The sequence below is a fragment of the Bactrocera dorsalis genome, chromosome 6, assembly GCF_023373825.1.
Source record: "Bactrocera dorsalis isolate Fly_Bdor chromosome 6, ASM2337382v1, whole genome shotgun sequence".
In the NCBI taxonomy this organism is placed as follows: domain Eukaryota; kingdom Metazoa; phylum Arthropoda; class Insecta; order Diptera; family Tephritidae; genus Bactrocera; species Bactrocera dorsalis.
The window spans coordinates 30,279,325-30,293,979 of record NC_064308.1 but is presented as its reverse complement, the minus strand read 5'-3'; the positions used below and the strand labels follow the sequence as shown (position 1 = coordinate 30,293,979).

Here is a 14,655-nt window from a genome sequence, read left to right as displayed (position 1 = left end):
CTTCAGTTTAGGGAACAAGAAAAAGTCACAGGGGGCCAGATCTGGGGAATACGGTGGCTGCGGCATCATTAGTGTGTTGTTTTTGGCCAAAAAGTCGCGCACAAGCAACGATGTGTGAGCAGGGGCGTTATCGTGGTGCAATTTTTTAGATAGGTAAAAAGCGAAGACGATCAAAAACACGTGCAAGCAAAGCAGCTGTCAACAATTAAATGATCATTCAAAATGGCCGAGCTTGTCGGCATAAGTGAGAGACATGAGTACCAACATAACGCCACAAAAAATTCGAAATATACGTACCCGCGAAAATTCAAAATTCGCGATACTTTTTGAACACACTTCGTATAAGCAAAAAGATCTCAGCGCCACTTAGAAAAATATTGAAAAAATTTCCAGCGTGTGTTTGTGCCACCAATTGCCAATCGAACGCGCCACGTCTAAACGGATTACGGGCGAGCAACAAGCAAATGTACGCGTTACAAAAAAAAAAAGATTTAAAACAAAAAACTACAACAGCAAATATAAAGTAATTTCAAAGTTTGGATTGAAGCAAAAAACTGAAAGTGAAAATTTGTGAAAATTTCAAAGAAATAAAAGAAAGTGTGTGGATCCATAAGACATCCACATAAAAAAACGCTGTTAGCCCCCCATAAAAACAAAAGAATCAAAACATTTCTGTAAATCAGAAATTTCGCCAAAAACATCTTATTTGATCTAAACCTCACACACGGCCGCCAACGACGACCATCGCACAACCAACCGCCGAAATTTTACTCAGCAACAGCAGCAGCAAAGGCAACAATAACCGCAACAGTAGCAACAGCAACGGTAACAACAGCAGCAGTAGCAACAACAACATAAAATTAGTTGTAAGTGAAGCCTATATTTATTTAATTAAATAGGAAATAATCCCACTAATATTAAGTATGAAATATTGTTTCACTGTGAGTATTGCAAAACCAATAATCATGATGGACGCAGCTCGCACAATATGCCTCCTGTCTGCCGCAGAGGTGGCGTGTTTGACTCCGCCTTTCATGTTTTTGCCATATTCTGCTTTGTTTCTCAAAAAGTTACTCACAACATTTTGGCTTCGACCAATTTTTTGAGCGATTTTGCGATGGCTAAGGCCACTTTCACGATAGGCTTCGATTTGGCCTCTTTCATACTCGGATAATTGTTCCCGCGTCCCATTTTTCATTTAATTTAAAGAAAATATATGAAATAAAAAATTTGTATCAAAAATGTGTCGCCACACCGCCAAGTTTAATCGTAAACTAAAAATCTTTCAGCTGAACCTATTCAGTTGAACCAAAAAATTGCTCAGAAATAAGCGATATAAATAGCAAAACAGAATATGCAAAGTAACGGTACTTAGCAAACGGTTCTTTACTAGCGCACACTGATTCGCACATATATAAAGTCAAAACGTTTTTAAAAAATCATGCGTACGATCAATATGTGATGAAAAAATCACGAAAATGCAAGCGAATTTATGTGAACCTATTCAGTTGATCGGCAGTGTACATATGTATATAAATAAGAAATTTAACCATATTTTTGTGAGTATTGCTATATATGCTGTTTCATGAAACTCACAAATATACAAAAAAAAATCAAACCCGAAAAATAACGATTATAAAAAAGAGGCGATGGGAATAAAGAATTTTTAAGCGAATAAGATAATTTTACAGTTTTTCAAAATGGTAGTCAATAATTTTACTGTAGACGATATAGCTAGATTAATAGCTACACAAACCGCAAATTTAAGATCTGAGATAGCTCAGTTGAGTAAAAGAATTAAAACTCTAACAGATGCGGTACATATAACTGAGTATGAAACTCAAGGAATTAATGATTCCATAATATGTGACGAAAATTTAGACATAATAAAGTCTTTGCCAGAATTCCTCGATAAATCTTATGTCAGCTGGAGGTAATCTGCAAAGAATTCGATGATGATTCGAGCCTATATATTGAAGGTAGTAGAAGGTATTTTGGAGCACTAACTATCCTCCGAAATAAGATTGTAGGTAATGCCAACGATATGTTAACAGTTAACTAATCAATTCACGTAATTGATCAAGAGATGAGCATTACGAGACAAGGATCGACATCCTTAATTGATTATTATAATGAAGTCAATCAGAAATTGAAATTACTAATAAATAAAACTATAATGACACACGGCACCAATTCAGATATTACAAAACAATTAAATATCAAGAATCGAGAAACCGCATTAAGAACTTTTATAACTGGTTTAAATTACCCTCTAAACCAAATACTATTTACATTAACACCTACCAATTTGCCAAATGCTCTTGCTAAAGCACAAGAACTTCATTCAAATCAAATACGATCGCAATTTGCTTTGCAATTTACTAAAAACAACCATAAAATTGGTTCACGGAACCAGCCTCAAGCTAACCGAAGATATCCGAATTTTCAGAATAACCCCAAAACAAATAATAACGCATACCAAATGTATTCCAATCACCCAGAACCTATGGAAACCCAGTCATGTGCAAAGAAACCAACCACATGGTAGGAGTAACAGGTATAATTGGCAGACCAAGGTTAGAACCATTCATGGTTCGACCATAAAAAAACATTTTCATAATATCAATCAGTTTGGTATAGAGCAACGTTTTTATGAAATTGACAATTTAGAGAGCGATCCTTTAAGTGGAATTAATTTTCTAAATAAAATCCGAGCGACAATTGATATTCCGAATAGAAAATTGATTTATGGGAATAATAAAAGAGAGAAAATAAATTTTCTCAATGATTTAATTATACTAAACCCCTTGGGACAAAAAAGTCCTGAGGCACCCGTCAGTGATAATGATACTAAGGATAGAAAAATTAATAAAGCAAATACTCACAACGTTTTAAAAATAAATAATATTGAAATGTCTAACGAAGTTGCTGATACGTATAATTATAATAATAATGAAACGAAAGATATCAACACTCCATTGCTAAGAGAGGATGCTATTTTTTGCATTTTTATTGTGTATTAATGTACAATATCTTAAGATTATTCTGTGAAAATTTGAGAGCAATTAAAGCAAAATTGACGGAGATAAACACTTGTAAGTCTCCGCCCTCCGATTTGATTGTGAGCGTCTGTGAAACTTTAAACGTGTTTTTCCACAACTCACGTTTTCAAAGTCGGTGCCCCTCATAACTTCAAAACTACTGCACCGATCCTTTTGAAATTTTAAACACTATTTCTGTACGTATTTTACGAGGTAACGCTGTCGAGTGTTTTTTTTTTGTTCATAATTTTGATTTTACAATGACAAATTAGCCGGTTTTTTCCCAATGTTCAAATATCATTGAACATGCTTACTTATCAGCAAAGCCGAAATTGTACTAAATAGAAATATCTATTTATATATTAATATACATACATACATATGTATAGACATAATGCATTTACATGCAATGCACATCTACGAGTAATAATAATAAAAATGCATGGGACAAAAATCATAAATATACAGCAGAGATAACATTAAACACACACACGCACACTTACAATAAATTATACACTTGAAATCAACCCCATGTCAAGCAGCAATAAAAAATATGCTGCAATACATAAAAACATACACACATACAAATATATTTAGTTATTTAAGATAGTTTTAGAAATTGTATATAAGCCAGAAAAATACAAAATAAAAATCAGAATGAATATATTCTCACTTGACAAAAGACTTTTTTTCAAATCCCCCCACCAGCGGTAAGATAGACAAAAATCTTTGTTGAGTTATAAGCATTTGGTCCTATCGAGCCTAAAAAAACAGCTCAGCCAAATTTAAAAAAGCCCTGATATTATAAAAAATACAGGCAAAATTAAATTGTAAGACGGGTGTATATTCCCGCATATTGCTTAAATAAAAATAATTGTAAGACGGGTGTATATTCCCGCATTAAAACCGATCGCATAAGCCGTTTTAGCAGAGACTAAACGCAGTGATCTAACTGCTATCCAAGAGATATTCAGCGGCTGTGAGTCGAGGCACAGCAAGGTCAACTAGGCGACCAAATCAAATACCTCCAACGATTTCTTTGGAGAAAAACAAGCAGTTCATCAATAAACAGGAGAAGTACTGCGAAAAAATTCTCGAAATGGGTATAAACAGAAAAAAAATTCTGGATGCCCAGTCAGATTTAGCCGAAAAAGTGTTGTACACAACCAACACTATTACAGGAAAGGCATTAAAGAAAACAAAAATTGAAGAAAACATTAAAATTCTTGAAAAATACCAAAAAGAACTCGATACCAACCACGAAAAGCTAATGGCAGATGGTATAGGAGAAGAAGATTACTTCAAGAAGAACGTATACAATAACACGATGATTAAAATCGAAGAGGCAATCAATGCATTAAAGATAAGCATTGTAAAAGATAAACCTCTAGTCGAATTTGATCAGCAAATTGAAGCAGTTCAAATACGATGCCATCCAAGATCCAGATCAAAAGACTTCCTTATTCATGAGGAAAGTTGAAAACCTCAGAAGAAAAATGGAAAATCTAAGCATGGAATTAATGATCGACAACGATCAAGTAAAAGCCTTAGACTGTTTATTTACAGACATCCAAAATCTAAAAAGTAAATTAGATTTTAATTTTGAAATCGAAGACACATTCGAAAAAATATGTGACGAATATTACGAAGAACTTCAGAATTTAAAAAAGAAATTAAAAAAAGAAGAGCCTAACATTTCTTATCGTCCTAACTTGGATTTGGAAAAATTAAAAATTCCAATATTCTATGGCGATATTAAGGAATGGGCAAATTTTTATAACGTGTTCCAACAAATGGTACACAATAACGAGCTGTTGCCGAGCGCAAAAAAAAATGCTGCGTCTTCGTCTCTGCTTAAAAGGCGAAGCTGCGCGTTTAATACAGCACCTACAGATTTCAACAAAAAATTATGAAGCTGCATGGAGTCTGCTAAAACAAAGGTATGACAACCAAAGAATTCTGTTCACAACACAGTGGGATAGAATAATGGATCAACCAAATATAAATAGTGACAATGCTGAAAGCGTGAGACAACTATTAGATACAACAAATGAGTGTCTTAACGCTATACAGTCACTGGGAATAAGCATTGAACAAGCTGATCCATTTATAGCGCGTGTAATTGTCCGGAAGTTAGACAAAGAAGGACTGAAATTATATGAGCAAACAGTAAAAAAGACGAGAGAAATTCAACAATTATCGGACATCAGAGATTTTTTGGATCAACACTTTCAAACATTGAAAGCAGTGGCTGATAAAGAACATCTTAGTAAAAATCGTAAACAACATATGTTCAAGGTCAATAATACCTCAAATAATACAAGACAGCCAATCAAGCAGATGTGTTCCTATTGTAAAATTATAGGTCACACCTTGCTGCAATGCAGACGATTCAAAAGCATATCAATTGATAATAGGCGTAAATATGTAAGGGATAACAAAATCTGCTACAGGTGCCTAAATCATAATTGGAGAGAAGTTTGCAACAGCAACATCAAGTGTACGAAATGTTTTCAAAATCATCATGACACATTACATGTAGAATCCGAAGAGAGCAAAAAAGTTATGTCCATAACAAATAGCTCAAAAGCAGTTATACTCGCTACAGCTCAAATAAGAGCAAAGACAGCAAGTGGAGAATATATATTGCTACGCGCACTTATAGATCAAGGATCACAAATAACCACAATATCCGAAGAAGCAGCACAGATATTAAAACTGCCGAGAATGAAAACAAAAACAAAACTATATGGTTTAAGTGACGCTGTAGTTGGTGAATCAAAAGCTACAATTCAGCTTGAAATTAAACCAAGATTTTTAAGTAACTACAAAGAAAAAGTAAATGCCGTAGTTTTACCAGTTCTAACCAGCGCACAACCAGATATCTCATTTAATTACAACTTTAAAATATGGGAAAATTATACTCTTGCTGATCCGTTATTCAACAAATCAGACAGAATTGATATGGTAATTGGAGGAGATATATTCAGCAGTATAATTGAAAGCGGAATTAAAAAAGATCACGGTGTTCTTGGCCAAGCAACGAAATTCGGCTGGATATTATCTGGCATAATTAAAGAAAAAGTTACTGGCAAAATAACGACAGCAGTAACTAATTTGGAACGATTTTGGGAAATCGAAGACATATCAACAGATGATGATATACAAGAAGATGACACCACCTTAAAGCAGTACGAAGAAACTACCAAAAGAGATGCAGATGGCAGATTTATTGTGGAAATTCCATTCAAAAAAGATAAAGAATTAGGAGAATCGCGTAAGAAAGCAGTAGCGCGTCTAATATCAATGGAAAACAAATTCAAAAGCAACAGTAAACTCAAAGAAGAATACAGCAAATTCATCAAAGAATATATAGACCTTGGTCATATGAGGAAAGTTGATGACAATCAAAGAGGTAAATATTATTTACCTCATCAAGCTGTTATTCGAGAAAATAATATAACAACAAAACTTCGAGTAGTATTTGATGCATCAGCAAAAACATCCAATGGTAGAAGTCTTAATGATATTATGTGTACTGGACCCAAATTACAAAGAGACATATTCGATATCATACTTAAATGGAGGCTTTGGGAAGTTGTCATCACAGCTGATGTTGAAAAAATGTTCAGGCAAATTAAGATAGCCAAAAAGGATCAGGAATATCACAGGATTGTATGGCGTGAAAATAATATGCAAAAAATAGATGAATATGAGCTGACAACTGTAACATACGTGACCGCGTCAGCACCATATCTAGCAGTGCGTACATTAATTGAAATCGCTAATAAGTGTCCAATTGAAAAATTACAAAAAATAATTAAAGAGGACTTCTACATGGATGATCTTATGACCGGTGCAAATTCAGTAGAAGAATGTAAATATATACAACGAAACATCAGCAAGCATCTTCAGGAATTTGGATTTCATCTCAGGAAGTGGTTGTCAAATCAAAACAGCATTACTAATAACATATCTAATACTGGAGATAATGAAGTCATACAAATAGAGGAAAATGAAGCTGTAAAAACACTTGGACTGCATTGGAATCCACAGGAAGATCAATTTCAATTTAAAATTAATTTGAAAAATTCTAAAATTATTACAAAACGGAGTGTTCTTTCTCAGCTTGCACAAATATTTGACCCACTGGGGTGGCTTTCTCCCATAATCATAATTGCAAAGTTATACATTCAAAAACTTTGGACATTGCAATCTAGCTGGGATAATCAACTATCAGAAGATCTACAGAAGGAATGGATGCAATTCATAAAGAAATTGTATTTAATAGAAAACATTCGGGTTCCGCGATGGATAGGAACTTGTATGGACTCTCAAATTCAAATGCATGGATTTTGCGATGCTTCAGAAAGAGCTTATGCCGCAGTTATATACATAAAAAAGGGTAACAATGTTAAACTTTTAACAGCAAAAACAAAAGTAAACCCACTAAAAAATCGAAAAACAATTCCGAAATTAGAACTTTGTGCAGCACACTTGTTAGCTAAATTGATCAGTAAAGTGATGAAAACAATTAGCATATGCCAAGCAATCTATGCATGGAGTGATTCAACTATAACTCTAAGCTGGATTGAAAATTCAAAAAATAAAGACAAATTTATAAGAAATCGAATTGATGACATCAAAATGCTTACTTCTAAAGTGAAGTGGAAACATGTAAGCTCTAAAGACAACCCAGCAGACGTTGCATCAAGAGGTATTTCTGTGGAAAAAATATCAAATCTAGACATTTGGTGGTATGGACCAAAATGGCTGAAATTATCTGAAAGTCAATGGCCAGAAGTCAAAACAAACGACTCAGCAAGAATATTGTTAACATCAAAGGATCAGAACGAATTTATGGATAATTTAATTAGCAGATACTCTAGTTGGTTGAAACTACAAAGGGTTATGGCATATATATTACGGTTTGGAAAAAAACAAAGAAATCATCAAACTGTAAACTTATCTGCAGAGGAACTCCAATCAGCTAGAAACGTAATCATTCGACAAACTCAGAAAAAGTTATTTAAAGATGAAATAAATAAGTTAATGGGTGAGAAACACATAAGCAATACGAGTCAAATCGTCAACCTCAATCCATTTTTAGATAAAACTGGTATTATGAGAGTTGGAGGACGACTAACAAACGCAGAATTACCGTATTGCAAAAAACATCCTATAATTCTTTCCAAATCCTATTTGAGTTCGTTGATAATTAAAGATGCTCACCATTCCACTCTACATGGTGGAAACAGATTAACAGAAGCAATAATAAGAAGACAATACTGGATCATAGGGTTAAAAAATGCAATCAAAAGTTGTATACGAAAATGTTGCAAATGCATAAGATACAACCAGGTCACAGCAAAACAAATGATGGGCGATTTACCGGAATTCAGAGTGTCACCATCAAGTCCTTTTACCTACACCGGAGTTGACTATGCTGGACCGTTTCAGATGAGATGTTCTAAAGGCCGTGGGCAAAAATCATTCAAAGGATATGTAGCAGTTTTTGTATGCCTTTCAACAAAAGCAATACATCTAGAAGCTGTAAGCAATTTATCAACTGAAGCTTTTCTAGCAGCGTTAAGACGATTTTTTGCCAGAAGAGGAAAGAGTCTTCACATGTACTCCGATAATGGAACAAATTTTGTTGGAGCGAGCAGATGTATTGATAAGGAGTTCAAACACGCAGTAAAAAATAACAATGAAGTATCATCGATTTTAGCGAATGAACAAATATCTTGGCATTTTTCTCCCCCGGCAGGCCCACATTTTGGAGGAATGTGGGAAGCAGGAGTAAAAGGAATGAAGTATCATTTAAAAAGAGCAGTTGGAGACACAAAGCTAACATTTGAAGAAATGTCAACGGTTTTAACACAAATAGAAGCTTCGTTGAATTCACGTCCATTATATGCCATAAATGATGATAATGGTATAGATGCGTTAACACCAGGACACTTCTTAATAGGAAAACCTATATTGTCAATCCCCTCTTCGGGTACGGATCTAAAAATTTCCTCATTAGACAAATGGAAATTAATGCAAAAAATTCACCGAGATTTTTGGAATCGGTGGAAAGATGAGTATTTGCATACACTGCAACAAAGGAACAAATGGAAAATTCCAGCCAATAATATAAAAAAAGGAGATATTGTCATTGTAAAAGATGAAAATACACAGCCTACTAAGTGGCCTCTTGGAAAAGTTATAGAAACGCATCCAGGGAATGATGGACGTGTTCGAGTTGTAACGTTAAAGCTTTACATTGAAAAGACCAATCCACAAATTATGTCCACTTATAAAACAAACAGACAATAATGAAGAAAGGAATGACGTAAGAACTTCTGCAATCACAACCATACCTATGAAGAAGCAACCTATAAGTATGTTTACGCTCATGATCTTAGTTTTCCTTTACATGGCAACAAGTACTCTTGGTATGAACATACACATTCCTCAAGAAAGAAGTGCAACAGTGAGCAAACTTCCTGAAAATACCACAATTTACCTGGACTCACTAGGAAAAATGGATGTAATCACGTCTACCTGGGATTTGCTTATATAAAGGGTGATTTTTTAAGAGCTTGATAACTTTTTAAAAAAAAAAAACGCATAAAATCTCATCGGTTCTTTATTTGAAACGTTAGATTGGTTCATGACATTTACTTTTTGAAGATAATTTCATTTAAATGTTGACCGCGGCTGCGTCTTAGGTGGTCCATTCGGAAAGTCCAATTTTGGGCAACTTTTTCGAGCATTTCGGCCGGAATAGCCCGAAATTCTTCGGAAATGTTGTCTTCCAAAGCTGGAATAGTTGCTGGCTTATTTCTGTAGACTTTAGACTTGACGTAGCCCCACAAAAAATAGTCTAAAGGCGTTAAATCGCATGATCTTGGTGGCCAACTTACGGGTCCATTTCTTGAGATGAATTGTTGTCCGAAGTTTTCCCTCAAAATGGCCATAGAATCGCGAGCTGTGTGGCATGTAGCGCCATCTTGTTGAAACCACATGTCAACCAAGTTCAGTTCTTCCATTTTTGGCAACAAAAAGTTTGTTAGCATCGAACGATAGCGATCGCCATTCACCGTAACGTTGCGTCCAACAGCATCTTTGAAAAAATACGGTCCAATGATTCCACCAGCGTACAAACCACACCAAACAGTGCATTTTTCGGGATGCATGGGCAGTTCTTGAACGGCTTCTGGTTGCTCTTCACCCCAAATGCGGCAATTTTGCTTATTTACGTAGCCATTCAACCAGAAATGAGCCTCATCGCTGAACAAAATTAAAGCGCGAAACACATTTCGAACCGAACACTGATTTTGGTAATAAAATTCAATGATTTGCAAGCGTTGCTCGTTAGTAAGTCTATTCATGATGAAATGTCAAAGCATACTGAGCATCTTTCTCTTTGACACCATGTCTGAAATCCCACGTGATCTGTCAAATACTAATGCATGAAAATCCTAACCTCAAAAAAATCACCCGTTATTACGATCTTCATGCATATTTCGAACAGTATAATATGTTGCCAAATTGCATTCAAAGAATAAAAAATCATTGCCAGCTATTATCCCAGTTTGAAGAGGCATGTAATGTCATATCATTATCACTAGGCAAACGTTACGAAGATTTAAGTCACAATCATAATTTGATTGTATACAATAAGAGGCAAAAAAGAGCTCCATTAGAATGGGTCGGTTCAATTTACAACATGCTGTTTGGGTTAATGGATACAGACGATCAAGAAGTAATAGAAAGTAATTTTAAAACGTTACTTTCTAATCAACATCAGATCAAGAACAGACTAAAATCTCAAATCTCTTTAATAAACTCTACAGCCAACATTATAAATAAAAATTTGAATGAAGTCAATTCGCAGTTCTTTAAAATCCAAACACAAATAAACAAATATCAATCCGAAATTATAAAAGACATAAATCGTGATAAAATGGCGATTCAATTTCAAATGTTAGTTACTCAAATTACCATATTATTGGGTGAATGTGAAAAGATACAAAATGCAGTAATAGAATTGCTGATAGATTTAAACCAAGGAAGAATAAATCCAACACTTTTGACCCCAACACAATTACAAACAGAACTGATGTTAATAAAAGACAAACTACCAGCAAAGTTGTTAATACCTGGACAACAAACAAACACACAACTAAGAGATGTATACAACTTGATGAAAACACGAGGATTAATTGTGGAAAATAAATTAGTCATAAAGGCAGAACTACCTTTAATTCAAAGTGAATCATCGGAAGTATACAAACTTATAGTAATTCCACATGAATATAATGGAAGAATACTAAAAGCAAAACTAAGAAACGAATTTTTAGTTTACAACTTTGGACTTAACTCATATTTTTTGATGTCACAAGCAGAATTAAATAAGTGTACAAAAAGCCTCAACAACCATTTAATATGCAAAGGAAAATCTCCATGGCAACCGGCTTTAGATAAAACATGCGAACTTTCAGCGTTGTTAAAAAGCGGCCACACTAACTGTAAATATGAGGAAGTGACTAAATCAATATTTTGGTCAGAACTCTTTGAAGAAAACACTTGGATCTTTAAAGTGTTCAAAAATTCTACGATCCATCTAGACTGTCAAAAGGGCAAAACGCAGATATTGGATATTCCGGCACAAGGAATTCTTTCAATCAAAGCTGGCTGTACTGCAAGATATGAAAGTATCACCTTAATCGGCATGCAAATATTTAAAATGCAGAGCGACATCAATCCGACGTTGGACCCGATCGTAACAACTATAAAGGAAATAGCGGAGGACCATATAACTACTCTTCAAATAAGCAGAATAGACGACAACGAAGAGCAGAGAAAGCTACGAGAAGGCATTGACAAGATCAGCAACAACGAATTAAAATTAAGTGAGTTAAATTTAAGAAACCATAGCGGACATTTATCTTTAGTGTTAGTAGTAATTGTAATATTATGCCTTTTAATACTATATTTCCGTTATAAATGTAAAGCGAATAATGCTGATAGAATCATTGTCAATATTCCCAACCGATAGAATATTGATAACATAAAAAATACAGTCCACTAGATTTAAATAATCATTTCTTTGCCTCGGCAATATGTTCAAATATCATTGAACATGCTTACTTATCAGCAAAGCCGAAATTGTACTAAATAGAAATATCTATTTATATATTAATATACATACATACATATGTATAGACATAATGCATTTACATGCAATGCACATCTACGAGTAATAATAATAAAAATGCATGGGACAAAAATCATAAATATACAGCAGAGATAACATTAAACACACACACGCACACTTACAATAAATTATACACTTGAAATCAACCCCATGTCAAGCAGCAATAAAAAATATGCTGCAATACATAAAAACATACACACATACAAATATATTTAGTTATTTAAGATAGTTTTAGAAATTGTATATAAGCCAGAAAAATACAAAATAAAAATCAGAATGAATATATTCTCACTTGACAAAAGACTTTTTTTCAAATCCCCCCACCAGCGGTAAGGTAGACAAAAATCTTTGTTGAGTTATAAACACCCAAAAAATTGTGTTTTTCACTTCAAAGTCTTCGAAAAAATTCAAAAATTGAAATTAAAAAAAAACTCGACAGCGTTACTTGGGACAAACTATTATCTAACGAATGGACTGGTTTTTTTGATTTCAGATGATCCAGCACCGAGTTATGAGGGGCACCGCAATTCAACTTTTTTGCGAGACACGTCCGCTCAATTGCTACCATTGCCATAGTTTTCAATATTTCTTTATAAAAATTTGATGAGACATTCCTCAAATGTCATACTTTAATGTACTTTTCGTTAAATAAATATATTTTAACTTTGTCGTTAGAAAAAAAATCACAAAAACATGCCTTTTTTGTGCTGTTTGACAAGGTTTGTACAAAGAAGAAGCCCATATGAAAATATCTATAGAAAAATCAAAATTTATAGAAACCGAGGTTGAACTTTTAGGATACGTTGTATCTCATAAAGTTATAAAAACTGATACCAAAAAAGTAGAAACAATTAAAAATCACCCATATCCCAAGACGTTACGACAACTTAGGGGCCATCCATAAATTACGTCACACCTTGGAGGTGGCGGAGGATATCATTCAGAAGTGACATTGTGTGACAAGGGAAGAGAAGGGGGTATCAAAAGCATTGTGACATCACATTTAAATTTGTGATGTACAAACATGAAATTTATAGATAAACAAAAAAATATTAAACATTTATAAACACAATCTTTGTTTTTTAATACTTCAGTTGTAACGAAGCTTTGGCTTGACAACTTTTGACAAGGACGGGGGAAGGGGTTAAAAAGTTTTTAAATACGTGTGACGTAATTTATGGATGGCCCCTTAGAGAATTTTTAGGATTAACGGGATACTATAGGAAAATTATAGGAAATTAGGCAACAATAGCTAAACCACTAACAAAACACTTAAAGGGAGAAAATAGTACAATATCGCAGTATATGTCCAAACACAATTATTAATCTTGATCAAGAAGGAATTGTTGCTTGTGAAACCTTAAAAAGAGCGTTACAAGAACAAGTTGAATTAGCTCAACCAAACTTTGAGAAAAAATTAATTTTATCTAGTGATGCATCTAATGTGGCTGTAGGTGCAGTTTTATCCCAAGAAGGAAGACCAATAACATTTATTTCAAAGACACTAAACTCTACCGAACAAAATTACGCAACAAACGAAAAAGAATTATTCGCCATAGTTTGGGCATTAAAGACATTACGCCATTATCTTTATGCAGTAAAAAAATAAGAAATTTATACGGATCATCAAACATTAGCATTTGCAATGTTCGAAAAAAATCCGAATGTTAAAATGAAAAGATGGCGAGCTTTTATTGAGGAGTTTTCTCCAAAAATTATTTATAAGCCGGGACAACAAATGTAGTTGCTGACGCATTATCAAGACAAGTATTAAATAATTTAACTAGTTCATGTGAGTCGAGTGACTCAAGTGATTCACTAATAGAAACCCAACATTCCGCAGAAAGTAGCGATGAGTACCAAATTCATGAAACAAAAAAACCATCATTTTAAGCAACAGATAGTAATCGATAATGGAGTAAGAATTACTGTCTTAGAGACTATTTCTTCTTTTAATAATAAACGTTTTTTAATTGAATATGACAGACCAGAAAATATAATTGGTATTTTAAAAGAATATATGATTCAAAAAGTAGTAACAGGAATATTTTGCACACCTGAAGTGCTTTATGCAATAAAAAACATTTTGAAGGAGACATTTCCCACGACAAAATTTCTATATACTAAACTATTCCCTAATGATATATGTAATAAAGAAGATCAAGGATCGATAATTGAGCAGACACATAATAGAGCGCATAGAAATTATAGGGAAAATTTGGCACAAATTAGGTAGCAATATTATTGGCCTTTAATGATAAAACAATTTGAACAGTATGAAAAAAAATTGTAGAATATGTAATAATGATAAATATGAAAGACATCCGAAACTAATTCCAATAGGGGAAGCACCAATACCAAAAAAGAGGGAGAACAACTCCATATACATAGATATTTTCTTCG

At 33.8% G+C, this 14,655-nt stretch overlaps 2 protein-coding genes across 3 annotated transcripts in view; both read left to right on the top strand.

Annotated features, from left to right (window-relative positions):
- Nucleotides 1–14,655, top strand: part of LOC125779382 (uncharacterized) — a 554,603-nt gene that overhangs the window by 61,058 nt on the left and 478,890 nt on the right. The window lies entirely within an intron of this gene.
- LOC109579356 (uncharacterized) lies at nucleotides 5,826–12,944 on the top strand. The gene is made up of 2 exons (XM_049460255.1): nucleotides 5,826–12,581; nucleotides 12,746–12,944. Exon 1 carries the CDS (start codon nucleotides 6,006–6,008, stop codon nucleotides 9,363–9,365), a length of 3,360 nt encoding a protein of 1,119 aa, XP_049316212.1. The 5' UTR covers nucleotides 5,826–6,005; the 3' UTR covers nucleotides 9,366–12,581; nucleotides 12,746–12,944.